Source organism: Temnothorax americanus, unplaced genomic scaffold, assembly GCF_048541705.1.
Source record: "Temnothorax americanus isolate GAGA-0224 unplaced genomic scaffold, ASM4854170v1 Scaffold7, whole genome shotgun sequence".
Classification (NCBI taxonomy): Eukaryota; Metazoa; Arthropoda; class Insecta; order Hymenoptera; family Formicidae; genus Temnothorax; species Temnothorax americanus.
Window position 1 is genome coordinate 3,324,010 of NW_027509792.1, and position 21,478 is coordinate 3,345,487.

At 41.5% G+C, this 21,478-nt stretch overlaps 1 protein-coding gene across 1 annotated transcript in view; it reads right to left on the bottom strand.

Moving 5' to 3' along the window:
• Nucleotides 1-4,999: 4,999 nt before the first annotated feature.
• The window catches only part of Gwl (serine/threonine-protein kinase greatwall), a 150,433-nt gene continuing 133,954 nt past the window's right edge, over nucleotides 5,000-21,478 (bottom strand). The window contains exon 3 of the mRNA XM_077422294.1: nucleotides 5,000-5,401. Coding sequence (XP_077278420.1) covers nucleotides 5,367-5,401 — 35 coding nt within the window. The 3' untranslated portion in view covers nucleotides 5,000-5,366. The remainder of the gene's footprint in view (nucleotides 5,402-21,478) is intronic.

The window sequence follows — 21,478 nt, forward strand, 5'->3', positions numbered from 1 at the left end:
CCGGCATTATACCTGTAATCTCGGGGCTTCGCGTGTTGTAGAAGAAAATGCTTCAAGTATTACAACTACTACTACCGCTATCAAATTACAAATAGATTGATGCAATGAAGCCCTAAGTCTTTAACCTGATATATAATACCGCATTGCCAATGAAACTGCGGCTGTAATTTGGAAGAATTATACATGCCTATTACACGTGCCAAACCTATAAAGTTGAAGATTTATATAATTTTATAATAAATTCCTTAATGCACGTGCCTGTGAAATTCACATCAGATTATTAGAAATTTGAATTATCATAGATACCGGTTACAGAGATCGACTGAAAATATTGATAACTAGCAAATAGGGTGAAAATCAGTCCAGAATAGCTACAAGGAGATATCATCGATTATCACACAATAAGTCCATAATCAGAAAGAGTCATATAGGGGACTACAGTCTTCTTTTATTCTCGCCTAAGATTACTTCGATCGCGATATTGGGCGTGGTCTATTACATTTCGCAAATAAACCGAGAGTGTAGTAATGAGCATTATCTGTAACGCTCACGTGGATTTTCGATAACTTCCGCGATACGCTAATTAGTACGATGCCGGGCACGAGGAAGAGAGAACGCTTTACCGTGACTGCCGGGCACGAAACTGGAACGCCACGTGTTGCCTATTATTAATCGACCGTTAAAGGAAACGGTTGAGAGACAGCTGAAAGCCAATGACACGTATAGCGACGGCGATAAGCGCAAATGCGAGCAGTTAGGGGCAGAAAATCGGCGGTAAATTGAGGTATTAAGAGGAACGATTACTTATTATTGGCGACGCGAACAAAGCGGAGCAAACCGGATTCGGTATTCGGTAAAAACCGCCGTGTCCGCGTGTCGATTATTGCTCGAGGACGATTGTGCGCAACGAGCGGACGTGGAGAAAGGATTACGAATGCATAAACGGCCGGTAATCAGTTGTTACGGTATATATCGGAGCTGCCGATAGTTCGACAATCCTGTGGAATTCATAATATTGCCCGTTAACGCTCGGGGAATTTCTTGCGCAGCGCTCGATGACGCGCATAATAGCGCGACTCTATATAGCCGCTATCTCGCGATAGAATAATTTCTAAGCGTTTCACATCGGCTGGACACGCGGTCGTTAATGCCTCGCAGGCCTGACGGTCAATGGTCAATGGTCTCGTTGGTCGATGACCCCCCGTGTATCATAAGAAAAAAAACAGTGATTTATCATGCTGCACATCGTATCAAATCTGATTACAAACTAGCTGTTAATTAATAATCCAATTGCGCGCGACGCGATGAGCAACACGTAAATATCGTTAAATTTCCGCTGCCAGATATAGAGCCACGTCTTTTTGCTCTCACGCCGAAAACCAAGATCGTATACTCACGTGGAAAGGCTAGACACCAAAAGATCAAATTATTCTTATTCCCGTACTTATCTAACACGTGCGTATTTCAGGATTAATTTATTTTACATTTAGCCTCTTCCTGTTCTACGTGCACCTGCGACTACTTTGCGCCGATTATACGGCATTTAATTTAATTGCGACACGTTGCAAAAGGCACAAAACGCGCGCAACGGAAGGGCGAGGCTACTCGAAGGATGAGGAATGATAAATGTCGATCATTTGATCGAATAAATCAACGCGTACCAAACGACAGCCGCTTATCTTCAGATTGGCTGTATGGAGCAGCTTCCTCGGCGGATCGTGCAACTCGCTCTGAAAAATCGTGCGTGCATCGACATCGCGAGATCGTTTCAGGAAAAACGATTTTTTGTTCGGCCTGTTGTCCAACAATAATCGTCCAGCGCGGCGGTTCTCGCGTGTGCCAATAGGCGCGAGGAATTATTCTCTCTCGTAGGAAATCTAGCGCAACGCGAGCGAGCGTTTTACCTACCGCCGCGTGACGGGTTTATTGCGGTTATCCGCGAGGGTATAGTCGGAGCGGAGTGTAATTTTCTACGATGACGTTCTTAACGCCCGTCAATGGCACGAACGGTCCTCGGGCTGACTGGCGGGCTTTCAATATCGCGCGAGGTAATTAGCACGCTAAGCTGGCATCGGTTACGTTGCGATAGCTTACCGGGAAACACTTGGCCTATGTCAATATCTCCACGAAACACGCCGCCGCTCATATAGGAACGCGAGTCCTCTTACCGAGACGTACTGTTTCGTTTCATTTGGAGTATCGCAGTCGCGTATTGGCTACCGTTATTGACGTCTTCGAGAAAAGAACGTTGCGATTATTAATGGCTAATAATGTAGACGTCAGGAGGCCTGCGTGTTATCTCGCGCGTTATCATTCATTATTACGCGACATATCGTGGCGGGTGAGTTGTCTCTTTTTGCAAAACGGCAGACGCAAAACAGCAATATCGCTCTTACGCAATACGTTAGATTCCATTTGGCTACCGCGGCGGCGCGCTTATTGCGGTTATTTATCGGAGCGTAGAAAAAGAAGTCAATTTCCTCGATCGATTTCTTTGCCGTGCCGGACAAGCCGTTCAAGGATCGATCTCCCGAACAATTCCCGAAGCATTTTGCACTTACATGCTACGTTCATTAATACACTTCATATTGTATACAGCTCTATGCCGGTGCCGAGCAAAAAAAAAAGGCAGTTTGACATATTCCAGCAAATCGATAACACGCGAATGCCTTTTCATATCAGACTTGCGTAAGACAGCGTGTTGCAATAATTCCGCAACAGTATTTGAACAGATTCCAATTTCCTCAATTATTTCCTGAGTCATTCCGCAGCGCTAAAGAAGCGATAAATCTAATAGCGTAACAAACGTATCTAGATAAAGCTCCTAGACGAACGGTAGGGCTACAAAATTCGTTGAGCTTAAGCTTAACGTACCAACCGTCCCGCGCGTTCGTTGATGCCCTAACCGTTAATATGATATGTCAAAAGTTAGGCCAACCAACAAATCTCGGTCGCGAGACGTTAGAACGACGACGGCGGTTAGAACTGAAGGTGGTAACCGTCATCGTCGTACAGACGGTTCCGAACAAAATCTCGGATGTAACTGCCGCGCAATTTTTCTTTTCCATCCCTTTCTCTCGAGGCGGACGTTAACTCGCCGGAATCGGCTCGGGGAGTATCCCTCCGCACGAGACGCGTCGTGACGCTCTCCACGCGCCGCGACTTATCAAAGAAAGTTCCAGTTCCGTTCGTGACCAATGTCCGGTTAGCCCGGTTTTCCCATGACCCTGCGAACAACGTAACGAAAGCGGCAACGATCTTACTGGCCGGTAAGTCTCATTGCGCGCATATGTCTGTACGGGGTTGGTAAGTCCAAACGGTTCACGCCTGTCCTCTCCGTCCATCCCTCGTGTCTCTCTCTCTCTCTTTCGCACTCGCGACGTCGAGGTGGTTGCAGGACGATCAGAGTGGACGAAGACTCCCCCGATCAGGTTTTCGTTCCCACCGGACCGGTGGCGACAACGGAGGAAATAAAAGAATTGAGAAAAAAAAGAAACAGGAAAGAAGTCGCTCGCGCAACCCCCCGGTCATCGATGGTCATCCCCAAAGGAAATCTGCGAACCGTCGTCGCCATCACGGCCGGACAGAGACCATAGTTACTGTCCCTCACATATTCCACTACGTGTATATCCCTCGCCGCGGTCTCACGAGTTTCGTCGCAGGTTGCGCGCGCGGCTCTTCTCTTTGGGGAGGGTGACCGAAACCCTGGTCCGTATCACCGGGTATTGTCGAAAACCGGATTTCGATGGACGGGCGATAATGTATGCGAATGGTCATTGCGCATCGCGCGGCTCAGGAAAGAGGGGGAGACTGCTGCTGTGATGGGCAGGGCGCATCGTCCATGAACATTAGATTTTATTTATGTAAGATTATTTCAGAATTTTTTTTTTTTTTAGGTTCATAACACTTGAAATATTGAAAAAAACATGATTAAAATAAATCGGTAATTTTTAACGTCATATAAACGACTTATCTATTTTTTCTATAAAAACATTATTGTAAGCGAATAATAGATCCACCTTTCTCTTTTAATTACGCACCTTGGTGAAAAAACTTCATATGATTCAGATTAAAAACCAATAAAATACTATGTTTAGTCTATGTTTGCCAGAAAAAAAAATAGGGAAAATAGATCTCACGAACTCTTTCTCTTCCACTCCGTTCCGTGGTCTCACACTGCCCACGGCAGGTTGCAGGCCCCTCTCCATCAAAGCCATTCGGGGCTCAAGGCTCAAGCGTGACCCATGATCGGGGCCATCGCGAGAGGTGCGCGAGGGCAGCGCATCAGGTATTGTCGAAAACCGGATTTCGCGGTAATGTATGCTTATGGACAGTGCGCGCACTACAGGACGAACAGTGGCAAGGGGTTGCAGGTCCTGCGACCGGACCTTCCGTACTCTCTCTCCCTCTCCCGTCCCCCTCTCTCTCTCTCTCTCTCCCTGGTCCGTGAACGGGGGAGCTGAAAGAGGGGCGATGACGGGAATACCGCTCCTTGCGCAAACCGAGGGGCCTACCCGATGACCCCGTGGAATCCGGAAACTCGCTAAACCGGATCTATTGGTCAGTTTCACGTGTCTTACGAGGGCCCCGACTACTCCCGTTCCCTTTTCGCGCTCCTCATCCTTCATTCTCCTCCGGGTCGGCATTGAGCGCCGGTGCATAGCCCGAAGGGCTATACGAGCACGGGTTCGCGGCTCACCTGTATACGCACCTACCTGTGTACATACGTACACGCTTTTCGTTTGGTCCGTGTTCTCTTGACCGTCGCGTCATACACTTCTATATACGTGAATGTGTGCATGTGCGCGAAAGACAAACCACTATCGACTCGGTGAGAACTGGACACCGCTGCTACACTCGACGTCATGAGAATAATAGTGCACAAGAAGAAGATACACTAATCTTAATCGGAAAATAAAATTTCAAACATTTATTAAATTTATTTCATAGAATTTTAAGTAAGAGGTAAAGCAAAAATTAAAACTTTATTGTATTTCCAGGAACTTTAACTTTATTTTCTTTCTTTCGTCATGTACATTTCATCTACATTACGAAAACTATCTGAAAAGAGGCGGGATAAGTTAACAGTCGCCACAATTCGGACTGAGTCTTTACAGATATAATTGCTATCAAACTTATAATTACAAATGCAACATTATGGACAAGTTAAATTCTAGAAGAAAAACAAGACAAACACGATTAGCCTTTACTTCTGCTTTAAAAAAATATATATATAAGCGTGACTTCGCTTTTAAACACTTTTCACTTTTAATGTGAACAATTTCGCGAAACAAAGAATACCTCATCTACCTTTCTGATGCCTCCTGCATCGAAAGTTGCTGGCGAAGAAAAACTGACTGCGATTGTCAAGATCGTTCCTCAAGCATATTCAGGAATGTATCTGGAAAATAATCAAAAAATGATCATATTAGAATATCAAAAGTTAAATTTCAAAATGTTATATAATATAAATATTAGTCACATATTTTTTTCGTACATATGGTTAATATCTCACAGATTTTCTGATTATCAAAAGAAAATTTATACTTTTAACAAAACCAGGTAATAATTAAATATTTAAACAATATAATAAATATAGAAATAATAATTAGAATCTAAATATATAAATTATAATAATCACAATTAAAGAGTCATGCCGATATAAGCATTAAGTTAAATTCAATTGAAAAAGTGTCCCAAGTAAGTTTCTTATTAATTGCATATTACGTTATCTATTTTAAATTTCATCATCATATGTCGAATGTAAAACTATCAGCTGTCAATCATTTGACAATTTTCTTCGTTTTCTCAGATCGTAAGAAGTTTGTATTGTTGGTAGGTCGCCCCGTTAAATCATCCAATACATTTCTCTGTTTCCCGAGTTTACAATCAGGGGTGACTACATAATGATCACTGTTTCCGTTCGAATGATCTACTAATAATCTGACGAATGAAACTGCGCAACGCTTTATATATATAAATTGCCATGCAAAAACACCGTGATCAATCGATTTGGTATCTGAGCCGGAAAAGGGAGTACCAGGGATAAATAAAGTAATCGCGAATCTGTTTCGCTACCATTTATATCAATTACGAGACGCATGATCGATCGTCCGTCATGTTCATGTAATTATTCACAGAAACGCACGTTGTGCGTATATTTTAAAGCAGGGAGAAATGACTTATGTTTGCAGGAAAGGAGACTGTTTTCTCTTTGCGCCGATAACGATTATTTTATTTTCTTCCTTACAACGTATCGCAGTTTGGTCACCCGCGCTTATTTTAACGAAAAACGCAAATATTTAAAAATGCTGATTTATGTTTACAGATTTTCTTGTTATTCTTGAAAATGACTCATTTATATATTATACATAAGAAATTTTGGTTTTTTAAGGATCGTAAAAAAAAAGGTCAAAGAGAGAGAAGTTTTAGCTGATTGTGAGATATTTCTCATGTAGGTATCTGTTATAGTATTTCCTGTATCCTGAGATTTTACTATATTGCATCGCGAATTCAGTGAGCTATCGCGATCGTCGTGGTTGCGGGTATAAAAATGTCCGTCGTAAATCACTCGGTAGCGATAATCGCCGAATAAAACTATGAATCTACGATCATTGCAAAACTTTATGCAATTAACCGAAAATTTATTCACGCTTTCAAGTCAACAGACAAGATTAACCAAGATAAAATCTTAAACGTCAACAAAGTGGCAAAATATATTCAAACATTCTCGATAAATATTCTTATAAACATCCGATTGGTGGAAGCATCGTGATCTTTATAATACCGAAGTTTAAAAATCTAGAAGTCGCCATCATGTGTGTGTGTGTGTGTGTGTGTGTGTGTGTGTGTGTGTGTACAGATATCAATGTATTGAGAGAGAGCACACACATAGCTACGTCGTCGATAAAAATAGCACAAATGGAGACTGCAATAAAAATTTTAATTTTATTGGTCGCGTGACCTTCCGTGGCACGATTCGAGCTTGGCTAATTCGGTTTAATCTATAAGAGTGTTTCATCCACCTTTCGTACATAGGCATATACATGTATGTGATTTGCGCTGAAACGGAAGATCTTTCCAAATATTCTCTTCGATATACTTTTCAATATTTTATTAATCTGACTTTATACGTTTGAAACATGCAACATGAATTGTATCATGTTATCATTCTATTCTTTTTTTATACCAGTGAAAAACGGGATATTATTAATATCTATATTGTAATCCTTTCAGATGTAAAATGATTATTTCTGTCTCAATCTATAAGACATCTTTTTACATTTTTACGGTTGTCGTAACTATACACGGGAAAAGACTAATGTTGTGTTAACAGTATTTTTCTCGTGTGTACTATAAAATAATGTACTTGTTTTCCATGTCGTATTAACGTAATCTTGCATATTGTAATAAACAAACCCTAAGTGATAGCCTCTCTCGCAGATACATCCTATAAAATACATGTTTCAACGCGTGTAATATTCGTATATATCGCGACGAGGCCTTTGCGGTTCTTAAGCATTCCGAAAGCCAAACGCTCTCAGTCGAGATATTTGCGCAAACAATCGTACCCAGAAACTGTTGACTCGGTTGGACGTTGCCTTTAGCCAGGCGTCGAAATTATTCGAAATTTGTCAGAGCCCCTTTTTGCAAGTCTCCTTCCAGAACGATGCGTTAAGTCAGGTCATGTTATGGCCTTATCTCCCACGAGGCTACACGACGATGCGGAGAAACTCAAGAAGGCCCCGAAACGGTTCACCGATGCCGTCCCATTCCGGCGGCCCGGCCGCCTTCTCGTCCTTTTGCGGATTTAATTTATGGAGCGATTTTAATGCCTAAAAATATACCGCGTGCACCATCCGTGCGTCCCGCCTCGAGATTCCAAGCGGTTTTCTGTCCTTTCCAGATTCTCTCGCTCTCGCTTTCTCGTTCTTTATCGTTCTCTCGCTCGGTTTCGTCCCTGTTGAGGAGCGGTGCGTATGGGAGTATCGCGTGCTCGCACATCCACAGAACGCGTAGTTGCTATCCCCGATGGACTTTTGCTGAAAAATCCACGCTGATCTCGTGCGTCTGTGTATGCGTATGCGTGTGTATATGTGCGTGAACGCGTTCGACGTTTTATACGCAGCTTTCGATCGAATGCAACTGAATTGCAGATATAAATCGATGAAGCCCCTGGGTATCCTTACGTGCCCCGGGCTTTTCAGCGTCTTTCGCCGAGTTACGCACGAAACCGGGCGGGTTATACATTTCGCCAGGGAGCTCTAAGTATGATTTATCGTTGCCAGTTACGTGCACACTACTCTACCGCGTGATTCACGCGGCCCACTCGATTTGTTTTTTAGATCTGTACGAGAGGGTAGCCAGCGTCTCGCATCTTCGGTGAAGATCGCGAGAGAGTCGAACGCGAATCAACGGGCGAAATTTTACTCGCGCTTTAATCTGAATACACCGGTCGTTATAATTAATCTTATCGCAACGATAAAGCCGTACTTACGGCCGCGGGACGAGCGTGTAGATAAGAGTCGGATTATTAAATTAAATATTCCGTAAGACCCCCGTCTACTATTCCGATGCGTTAATGTACACTAAATTACCGCGTAGAACATTATCCCCGGCTCTTACACCGATAAATGCTACTTATATCGAGGGCAATAATTCTTGTCGGATCAGCGATAAATTATTTTGGGCCTTGATATAACGCCGGTCCACACGCAGCGGTGCAGCGGTGCATCCCCGCACGCCCGATGACTCTTACGCTGCAATCATAGCGTAGTCGAGTAAGTAAGTTAAAACGCTGTCGAGAATACGATACGCCGAATTAACATATCGAATTGCGAAAGATATTCTTATAGGCGATTGCAGTCGACATTTAACAAGAAAAAAAATAGCGCTGCTCCAAATGGTATACCGTTTATAATTGGCGCTATATTAATCAATACACGAGTGTAATGCTGAGATAGCGGAAACCGCGTTATAGCTGGTCGCATTATTGCGCTATCATATTTCGCGTATCAAGATCGCGGAAGAAATTATTCTCGCGCGCTCGATCTCATAACGCGATACACGGCGTACCTCTCGAAGGATAAAGAATCGCGCGATCTTCCGGTACGATCGTGTGCCCGGAGCGATAAAGCGCGATCCGTACCTCGAAATCGCGGAAGTGTGCACTGCTACGTAATTTCCCCAGGAAAACGGATCACCCTCGTCCATCTGCGCGAGGAGAACGCCGGTCGGAAATTGCGGCGCGCGGCGGTGTTGTCCCGACGAGATTCGATTCCATAATTCATCGATCCCCGACGCCCGGGGTGGTGTACGCGCGGATTATTAAAGCAGAAGGGGAAGAAATATATTAAGTATACGCGCGCGGGGGGGACGCGAAGGCGGAGGTGAAGGCGATAATGGTAACCGCGACGCGCGGATATTATATGCGCGTATCGGTAAGGTGGAGCCTACACCTTGGAAATGATTACGCGTTATGATTTACGTTCGTGCTGCGCATTGGCTGCAGTTGCGACCGACCGGCTACTCGCCGGCATGCACGTGTGCCACGAGCGTCCGTGCGAGCGTGTACGTGCCCGCGTCTAGTAATGTCCGCGCGACAACGTGTGGTATAAGTTGTCGTTGAACTCCCGACTATCGGGAGACGGCAACGGACACGAGCGAGGGCGGAAACGACGGTAGCCGACTATAGGCACGCACACTGGTAGCAAGGATTTCGTTTTATAATTAGATAGGATCGCACGAATCCGTTTTAATTAGCTTAGATAGATGGATCCTCGTTACGAACGAGCGCGTAACGCATGCTCGGCGCATTAGTATCGTTTACACGCGTCGCGAAAATTACAAACCCGCCCCGGCTGATTACATTCTTCGTGCGGTGGTCGTAAGCGATGTTCTCGTAAACGTACAGATCAGTCATACTTTATAATTCGTTTATTACTACATGTGAATTCTTCCACATTCGCCATTTTCTCACGTATGCGCACCGACAGATATCTCACTGCACGATTGAAAGACCCTTATTTTTGTTACAGTTATAAGAAATGTAAAAGCACTGTGATTGTCGTGCAACTAGCAAGAAATACCATTTATATGTAATAATCCAAGATATAGTTGCGCCGACTGTAATAACTTGCATGTTGACGAATCCAGATGGAAAATTTTCTTCTTTTTATCATTCCCTTCATAAACTGTTATAATCTATAGTTTATTATCACGACTCATCAATTACCAGAACCATCAAATGACCCGCTATGAGATAGTTTTTAATAATATTCAATTTCAATTAATATATATAATATAGTAATATTAAATTTTTATAATATTTAAATTTGAACTAATAATAAATTCAAAGAAGTTGAATTATCACAAATATCTCGCGCACGCCGTCATACGTTTAGAGACGTCAAAGAACAAGAAAATTACTTGCCTTACATCCGTTATGTCACTACCCTCCCTATCGATTCCCACATCAAGTCGAAATTGCGAATACTGCGAAAAATCGCGTATCTACTGCCGGAGGAGTGGTACTAATACCGGTCATTTTTCCGGGATAGTTATCGCGCCGTAGCGCCAGCGAAGATTCAGCTTTCATCCCTAGATGCGACGGCGCCGTGTGGTCCGTGGTCATTTTGCTCGTATATCGCACGCTCTCAGCTCGGAAACATCCGGCTGCGGATGGACGTTTACGTGTGCGGTACGTGCAGGCGCACGTCGGTCCGTTAAGTACCTCCGCGTGCGCGCTATCTCGCTCGACCTTGATGCCTTCACATCCGCGACCGATAACGCCGCGAGCAGATACGCCGACGAGATACACGTGACTCGTTCGCAATTTTGCAATTCAGATTCGCGCCGGGAGTGATACGTCGATACGATACAGCGATACGCAGCCTACGGATGCACGCTTTATGCATGAGGGGAAATGCGAAAACGCGACACGCGAGACGTACTTCGAAATTTGTGTTCGCGTCGAGGACTGATACCACAACAATGATAGATTATGTAAACAGTGCCATCGATAGATTGCGCCTTTATATATGAATGACCCTTGCACAACGTGATCCTTGTTTTATTGCATATAAAATTTAACACTTGGCACAGGTTCTTTAATGTCAATTTCTATATACCAATGTAGATTAACTTCAATCTTGGCCTAACTTACATTTTATTTTTTTCTACATAGTTTTAAGAATTACAGACAGATAAAATGTAAGTAAACCGAGATTAAAGTTAATCTGTATTGGTATAGAAATGGACATAAAGGATTGTTAAAGTTCTACTTTGGATTATCGTAGGATTATCTTTCCTTCGAAAACTTGGGATGAATTTTTCAACAATCTCTTTAGGAACACATATGGGACGTTTAATTTTTTTAAATTTTAATATTGAAGAAAGAAACGAATATGAAAAATAAATATATAATAAATATAAAAAAGAAATCTCATCATAACAAAAATGCAGTATTATCACTTCAAATCGCAGTATTAAACACTTTTTAGTTTCTATCTTTAAAAGGTTGTCCCTAAAGAGACTAATGAAAAAGAGACAAGTTCTTGCACGTAATTACGATTTAGCAATCTTGAACATTACATACCCAGTTTTTAAGATAAAAGTTGTTAAATTAAACAGTTTAGCTTGCGAGATTCGGTTCGATTAAATCTAATTCGCCATTTATTTAAATTGGTACTTAATTCTCCTATAAAACCATCTATTTATTACTATATTAGCCAACGTGAATAAATTTACAAATTACAACGGGAATATCGAGCAATTAAGGAGCGGTCGCGCGGGCGGTCGCGATCGCCATACGTTACGGAAAACATGTATATTGCAAAATACGATTAGTGCAGAGCCCGTGACCATGATAAATATTAATGGCCGCTAATACGCCGTCGTCTTGTACCGCGCATTAGTTTTCTGTACTGCTGCAATACGCGCCGTTTTGCTCGTCGCGGGCTGCAATTCCTCTCGCAATAAAATAATCATGAAACAGAATCAGTATATCGACGCTGTCCAGCCTCCAGCGTGCGTCGCGACGATTTATTCGTGCGCTAAATAGATCTACGTGAGAAAATTATAAGAAACATATAGTACTCTCGACGGATACTTCCTGTGATAATAAAATATGAAGATTTTCTTGAGGACAACTTCGGCGGATCAACTTACACGGGAAATGGTCGTTCATATACGAGTTCATTATCGCCTCATTAACTTTATTTATTCTCAATCAATTAAACGCTTACGTCGACTAATGATATAACCACTCTTCAAAGTTGAGAACTTTCATATTTGTGTCGTTTTCCGCGAGATCACAGCTTACTGTTATTATAAGCTTAATCCGACAGGTGATCTCTCGGTGAAACAGCCCGGAAATCTATGCTGACGTCTCAGCGCTACGCGATTCGCGCAACCTCTCCGGAAGTGACGGATTCGACAAGTTGACGTTTAGATTAGCGCGCGATGAGACGGAGGCGGTATCGCGGTTCGTTTTTGCCGTCGCATCTCACTCGGGCATGTCGTACAGTAGGAAGTTACGCACGTTACGTGCAATCGGTTGCGCATGATTTTTTGGCCGCGGATTACCGCGCGCCGCGCCGGTTAATCGCCGCTGCCCGAGCGTTTTGCATTGCAAAGTAAAGAGGCGCAATGATGATGGATGGACGTGAGCTGCAACCCAATGCGTCGCTCGCGCAGAATAAAAACGATCTCTTTTCCGCCATTGATAAGTTAGATTATCTCGCGCTCCGCCCTGAGATCGCTATATAATTCAAAGCACTCCTTTTTACTCCACCATCGATTTCTAATATTTGCCGGCAATTAGCGATCGGCTACCGCGGCCGACCAGACGCCGATCGCCGAACGGAAAAATGTCCTCGCGGGACCATCGGCGAACGGCTGCACACACGCCGCCCGAGAATCGTTGCCGTTTATCAATTCTTTATCTCGGACCGGTTCATCGCGGGAGTTCCTTGAGAACGCGGTCGTGCGCCTCGCTGCCGTCGCGCTCCGCGTACGTATTTGTAATGCATAAATAACGTTGACTTCATAAAGCACATTATACCGCGAAATCTACGGAGCGCGGTTCTATAAATCAAGCTCGCACTATCCGCCGGCTAAAGCCCCGCGGGCATGCGAATATATCGCTAATGAAAATTTGTAGAACGTTGTTATCGGCATGCAGGTCAGACTGACGCATCGTTTGCATAAATATCTTTGACAGATTTCTAACGATACCAGGATATGATTATCAATGAAAGAAATAAAAAAATAATATTTTTTTCTATCGTACTGTCGACATTTTTATAATATTATATTCTTCCTTGAATAATCGATAATGTTTTACTCGCAAAAAGTTAAGTCCTCCTACAAGTTAAGCCTCAAGCTAATAAAAAAGATAAAATTGAAATTATTTCTCCGAAGGAAAGGCAGACGAAATAATATCGGGCGTGTTACGTACGCATGCGAAATTTGCACGCGTCAATCATTTATGACTGCTGCGATCCGACACAGTCGAAAGAAGGAAAAAGCGAAACGTGTATCCAAACGAAATTATTGTTCGCCGTAACGCTTGAGATACCCCGCGGTTCTTTTTCCATTCTGCGTGAATAAGCGCGAACTAACGGAACAGTTGTTATACTCACATTCGACAATCCATAAATTATATGATTCGACGTCGGAGCGCGCACACACATCCCCCGCCGCTCGTGGAGCGAACTGTTCGTTCGCTCGCTCGAGCGATTATGATTGGTCGAACGATTATGATCGGTAGCCTGTTTTCGCGGAAAACCAGCGCACACGAATCGTCTCGCATGCTTGATCGTAATTAATAACACAGAAGGCGCCCAGAAAGTTGTCATGTCGCGAGTGAGGGGAAAATTGCAATTTACCGATAGGGAGTAGGGAAACCCGCCTGTGCAAGCCATGTATGTCGGCTCGCTGCACTTTCTTTGCGTTCCGCGATGTCTCCGCCGCATTAATTATTTTTACTTCTTTTATCCTTTAATATCACCCCGCGCTTTGATTTTCTCTCTCTCTCTCTCTCTCTCTCTCTCTCTCTCTCTCTCTCTCTCTCTCTCTTCCTCCTCTTTCACGCTTATCCCAATCCTTAAGACCGGCTGACCGGCTAGCCGGCCGGTCGACTTGATCGGCTACCTGGTCCTTCGCGTTACGCATTCAGGTCTTGTCTAGATGCAGGATAATATTTCCTGTAACTGTATAACAGATTTACGAGCGAGTCACTTGGACGGCGAGAGATAGATAGAGAGAGAGAAAGAGAGACAGTACACGTGCAAAATAGGAAGGCTATCGCGGCTCGCCGCGTGAAATTTGACTTAATGATATGGTTTTCGACCGAAACGTGACGCGAGTTGCGAATTGCATTTATTATTAAATCCTAATTGTTGATGAATGAAGATTTTTACACCAATCTGCGAAATATGGAACCGATGAAAAAGTCAGAACAAATAATAAGACAAAAATAGTTTCAATTAGTAATCCTTATTTGCTGGATATTTATGCCTCGCTTTTTTTTTACAAAAAAACTATATGATTCGATAGTACATTCTTTTGAGTCTTTACGCAAAGCTATCGCTCCCGTCTCTATGTATTTTTATAATATCAAATTCAGAACATATTTTTCTCCATTTTAATATAATTATCGTTGAAACTTATCCTGCATTAATATTTTTTTCCAATTAATTTGAATATTCAGAACTATTACATAACAAGCGTCATGGATAATGAATAAGATAATTATGCGAGAATGAAGCAACGTTACTCGCCTTGTCTAAATCTTTTTCTGCCAAGCGATAGTAGCAAATTTCTTCCCTGTCATTTCTATAAAGTTCATTTAACGCGCCATTAACGTTTTTCTTTTATGCGAAACTGTTATGTCAACTCACCGATAAAAATTCTCCTAATATAAAATCTACATTTTTTTTTTAATACCGCGCTGATTCACATGCCGGTCTATTTGTATCAATATAGCTTAAATGCACCTTTGAAAGTGCCAACGTTTAAAAAGCGGCTGTCTAATTTACATAATAACACCGGATAAAAACTAGTTTAAGCGCGTCGAGTTTTAAATAAACGTCAACATCCAGGTGTTAGATCTTCCATCGCCTTTGTGAAATCGCGCGATCAAGGCAATTGCGAAAATCCATCAATCTAATCAAAGAAACTTTTACAGACGACAGACTCAATTTTATTCGCGTCGGCACACGCGAAAACACGATTTGCAATTGGAGGCAAATAAATGCAATGTAATTAATTCGCCGCATTAATGAGGTGTGCGGTATCGGTATAAGTAACTTTCTAGGAAATTACTGGCGCACTTGTTTATCGCAAGATGGTGTACGATATCGTGTATTTATCGGACTTCTACACAGCGACATTAATGATATAACGTTAAACGATATTATATTCGTTGTTCTTACGACTATATTCAATGGTGACGTTGATTAACGACGCGGCCCGATCCGAGCTGATAATATGTAGTGTGGTATCACACGTCGACGATTCCGATTTTCGCTATAATTATTATACACTAATTATATATTCCCACATTTCAAAGGCTGCCCACGCTAATACGAGACATAATTACGTAATACCGGCGCACCGCGGCGGCAGCAAATGCAAATTCGCCATTGCGTAACAGGGTTCGTTATCCCCTATCGCCATTCGTCTAATTTCAATTCTATATCATTGCGCGCGCTAAAAAATACGTCAAAAAAAAAATTCATTATAAATAATGCGACAGTAAGGTGAATCGAATTAATTGTCACAATGGTTGCGACATTTTTGACATTCTCGTTATGGCCATTATATACGATCTGCAATCGTGTTGGAATTCAGAATAGTGATCTTTTTATAATTAAATAACACGTATATCTAAAGAATGTTTTTAAGACTTTCTGAAAAAAATATCTGAAAGTTACCTTTTATAAGATATTTTTGAAGCATGCGCACAGTTATTTCTAAGCTAAGCTAAGAAGAGGAACGCGAAATAGAAGATAAATTAAAATACGTAAGAATTAAATCATTGATATACCGATTTATTAAGCAATTCTAGTTCCTCTCTCGTGCTCATTTTTCTTGTTAATGCGTCTCACATCTTTGTCACGAAATGATCTCAAATAAAACGTCTTAAAGATATCTTTTAACTAACATATATATCAAAGAAGTTATAAATCGGGGCTAAGATATCTTTGAAATGTTAAGAATTATAGATTGTCTAAGGTGATCTTTAAAAATTACTATATAGATATTTCATTAAATCATACATTTATTTTTATTATATTTTACATTCATTACTCTCTCAATTTTCATAGATGAGATTATAACTTATTACGATTTTATATGTGCGTAAGAAAGGAAAAATTAAAATAGCCACTAATTATTATATCTAGGGAATAAGCCTTCCTCGCTTCAATTGTAATGCAGCATTTGGATACTCGATAATAAATCATTTCTTTTACCCGAATTCAATTAGGACGCGAGAAAGAAGAGATCGTTCTCACGGCTATGTTTCAGATGTGCACCCGATATATACGGCCCTCTGGTGGTAACGAAAAAGTAGCGGGAAACTCTCTTTACAAAAGAGAGAAAAGGAAGAAACAGAGATGTGGCAAAGGTTTTTGGCTTTTTACACTCCGACAGGTAGAACTCTGTCGGGGGTGTTCCCCAACCTTTGGCAGGTGTATTTCTTTTTAACATTTTCTATAGAGTAGTAGAAGATCATCGGTCCACTGGTCTACTGGGTAGGAATATGCTTAGTCGACGTGAACGCGCGCGTCACACACAAACACACAAACACACACGTGTGCGTTGCCGAAATATATATTGACCATGTATCGCAGGTATGTAGAAGTAAATCTCTCAGCAAGCAGGTAGGAAAGGCCTATGTATATATATAGGCCTCTACCTGACTGAAATGACCAAGGAAAAAAGATTATCTAGCAGAAGGATAAGCTTCGTCCGAAGTAGGACCCTAAAGACGCTAAAGAAGAAAGAGCGCATGAAAAATCCGCTACGTGTATGAGAGATAGATTGTAATACCTATTGAATTTAAAGGAATTTCTAGAAGAATTTCAGGAATCATCAAATATATCAAGATCTAGAATGTATATAGAGTATTGGGTTAAAAAAAATCTTTATTTTCAAGAAGGACAAAAGGTATCTTTCAGCACTTTATTCTTTGAATATATTACACAATTAGAGTAAACATCACAGTTTTCGCTGGTCATTCCATATATCCTACATTTGTCTAATTTCCGTAAAAGTAAACTAGAAGAATAGAGCTCTTTAACACGTGTTAACCTGCGTTTTATAATACGTTATATAATGTAGCGATTTGTGTAAGTAGATTTTACACGCGTATTTTTCAGGATCAAATTACGAATACACTTAACAGGTTTCTAAGATTAGTTGGGACAACTAATTAAGATTGATTCAGCTGTCCGGGATTGAATGCATAGTAGCGAGGTATCAGCTCTCGCGCGCAATGCGCGCAAGATTAAAGAAACCAATTTTTCTCCGTTGCTGAATCACGCGGAGGTAACACGATCGCGCGCCGAGCACATTCGATGACCTTAATATAATGCGAGGGAATATTTAAGAGCCGTAATACATTTCGGCTCTTAGGTATACGCCGCGCGCAATTTATACGCGTATCCCACGTGTGTCCGCGCAACGTAATTAACGCACGGAGAGGGAAGGTCTCTAAGATGTTTTTATTCCGCTCTTAATTACCGCGACCGCGCGAAGCACTGTCGCATTATTGCGTAATCGCGAAGTAATTAATATACCTTCACAAACTCGCTCGGGGATTCAAGTTTTTCCGTGCGCTTACACACGAGTACGGGTCTCTGGGAGATGCGCAATCAACGTTAATTGCGTAACGCCTAATGATAAATTATCTCTTACGCTTATCCACGGCATCGTTGGACAATATGTAAAGCCGATAGGAGAGGCAATTGCCGCAGTCGCGCGCCGGTCAGCCTCATCCTTCTTCCTCCTATCGTAATTGAGCTATGCATAATAAAAGATCGCTAAACGACGACATCTTAACAGATCTCTAATGACTACGTATCAAACGATGATGGAACCGCAGTTCGCTGCTGCCACCGCGAGCTTCTTCTAATCGTGCGAAAATCCTCGGGCGAAACTTATCAACGACCGAGAAATAAATGACGGCCTCCACCGCGAGCTTCGCTTTTTTTTCCTCTCTTTCTGGTTGGCATGATTTTATAATGAGAGACGAGATAAATAATGCATGTGCAGCCGGGCATAAAAGCAGCGGTGAACTTTTAGCGTTCTTAGACAGAAGCAGAGGTATGACGACCGTCGAATAAGGCAAATAAACTGAGACTGTGATTAATACGCATCGATTTCTTAAGTAAGCTTAAGTATACTTTGATACATGCTTATTTACTTTATATCGTGTTCCTTATAATAATTGAAAACCAGATACGTCGTTATTATGGAAAAAGTCAAATGTATATAAAAAATTTGAAATATCTTTTCATCATAAATTTGAACCAAAAACTTTTGAGAAATTAAATATCGAGAATAATTAGGTACAGCGAAGGAATAGTAAAGTACAATTAAGAACGGTAACAAAATCTTTTTCTTCAATTAATTTCAAGTATTTGCTTTAGGAATTTTTATTCGAAGTTCAACTATCGAGATATTTATTGTTAAGACTTTAAATTACTAGAGACAATAGCGTTTAACTAAATTCAGATAAAGAGGAAATTACTTTTTAATAACATTTTAATAAAGTATTCCGTTTATTACATACGCTTGATATACAAGCACCTGATATAAAATTCTTATTTAAAAATAGTAGTTAGATAATTCATAAAATATAACATCAGACACAACGACGGCCACGAACAATCTCCAAATTATGCCTCGTGGATCCTTGATGGCGGGCTCCCCAATGGCTGTTCTCCCCGACCCACGATGGCTGCTGGTCAGGCCATTGCAGCGTTCACGAATCATGTATATATAGGCCCAGTATAGCATACATCCGCACACACACACGAGTATTTATATCACCGGGTACCCTAGTGTCGTTTTACTGTAAGCGTTCATTGGTCACACATCAGAATTCTTCTCTCGCTCCTTCTTTCGGATTTATGCATACCGGAATACTCGAACGAAAAGGATGCAAATTTTGTGCCGCCCCTTAACAATTTTTACGAATTCGCGACCTAACCGTGGCTCTCCAAATGAACACGATTCTCAATCTAATCAGGGAATATTGGCAGGCACGTAAGTCCGGACATGGACTTGTGCTTTATGCTTATCCATTAATTCGAAACGATAATTACGCTGGAAGTTACGTATAGGCATCATATTCGATGGAAAGTTAATAAGCGACATGTACCTGCATTGGCTGATAAAAAAAAGCTTCTTTAAATTATGCACGATAATTCCCGCGACAGCGACGAGTAAACAAAGATTTAATTCAATTGGAGTTATCAAGTTAAGTCATTAATGGAATTTGTCGTTATCATTTCGTGGATGCTTTGAATTATCGTATGTGGCGCATATATATTCTTTAAGAAGTCTATATAAATATACGAAATGAAAATTACATTTAAACACAAAATACAAATTTTTTTATTCTTGTTTAACTAGCATTAATTACGAAAATTTTATTAAAATCGACATTAATTATAATAATTTATACCAATATTGCAGTATGTTCCAAAAATATACATACAATAGAATCACACACCGGTTCTCTCCAATGCTTATTGTAATGTTTACATCTATTTGCTTCTGCCTCTGTTAAGCCACCGACGTGAAAACAAATTTTCCTTAATATATTTATTTACATTTTCACCGATGGCACGCCGAAATTTGCCGAATCTAAGCGAAACCTCTTACCTTTTGTTCTTTATCTTGTAAGAAAAATTTCAGTCTCGATCGAGAGTCCTTACCGACCTGACTTCCAAATTTTGAGTGTATAAGTACCTATCTGTTTTAAATCTTAGTTTTTTAAATCGGCATTATTTGCTTTCTCGAGTTTAATTTTTACTTTATTCAACATTAATCCGAATACACACACACAATGTTTGCTTCAAATTTGTAACATATATTGTAAAACTGGAAACTTGGATGGCTTTAAAAATAAGCGGAACACTCCGTCGTTATCGCTATCTTTTGTAATTTTCGTTACTTTACAAAAAAATCATGCGTTGAACGATTTATTCGATTAATTTACCGGTCGAAAAGGACATTTTTTTGTACAAATAACCTCTCTGAAATATCATCGCATGCCTTTTTCAGAGAACGATTCAGCCAATTACGTCGCGGAAGCGACCAGTTAACGAAATCAGTCGGGACTGCCGCGTCGTCGTTGTCCCAAGGAAAAACCCTCTCGCGAATTACGGCACGCGGTTGTACTGTCTCGTTTCGTCGTGACCATTAAACCGCACTTGCTCTCGAGTCAATGAAACGCCCTCCTTATTTCTCTCCTCCTCGCCCTCCGGAACGCAAGACGCACCGGACGCATGTCTGAACGGGGTAACTGTTTTCCGTTCTTGCGAAAAGTTAACGGCCCGCGTTCGAGATCACGCTGTAATTTCGCCGGCTTATGGAAGCGGCGATGCCGGGCGTAGCAACGTACCGGACAACGACGTAAGAACAGCCGTTGGGTATCCGCGCGATTTTACAGGTACCGTTACGCGCAAGGGCAACTTAATTTCCTACGCGATCGATTTATCGGCGAGACGGCGAAATTCCACGTCGGGTTTCTCGGCGCGATCCCGACGCGACTCAGGTCACAAGGCCATTACCGGTATATCGTGAAACTATTCTAGATCTAAAATCGGCAGTCTGCAAGAAAAATCCTGTTAAGTACAGAAGTACAGAACTTCTAGAAGCGAGAGAAACTTTGATTTCTACTTCGAAATCGAAGTTGTGTCAAACAAAATAAAAATTTCTCGATAATATAAAGCTTACACATATTTTTTGAAATACAAATATAGATCTCATTCGCACAATAATCCAAAGGTTAAACAGATAGTTTCTTCGCAGCATTACGCAAGAGCGGTTAAATTTAATGGCCACTTTTAGTTGCTACGCAGTTAATTGTACTGCATGTGTTTAAGAAAGATACGCGATTAATGTTGATGTCGTTAGTGTATGTATGTGTATGTGTGCGTGCGTGTGTGTTTGTGCAAGAGAATCGGCCGAAGAAAGTTCTTTTTCTGGTTCAGCGGGATCCTCTCGACAACCTGATTTCGCCGATCCACCTTCCACTTGTTGGCACAACGAGTTGTTTTCGCGCTGAGACTAATTGCGTCCATTAATCGTGACTCGATTCGGTAATTCAGATTTGGACTCGTTTTGTCAGTGTCTCGTTTGCGCGCTACGGATGGCTCATCGATTTCTACCAGACCAGTTTTCGATATATAAGTATTATTACGCTATCTCTGCGTTTAAAATATACAATAATTTTGTG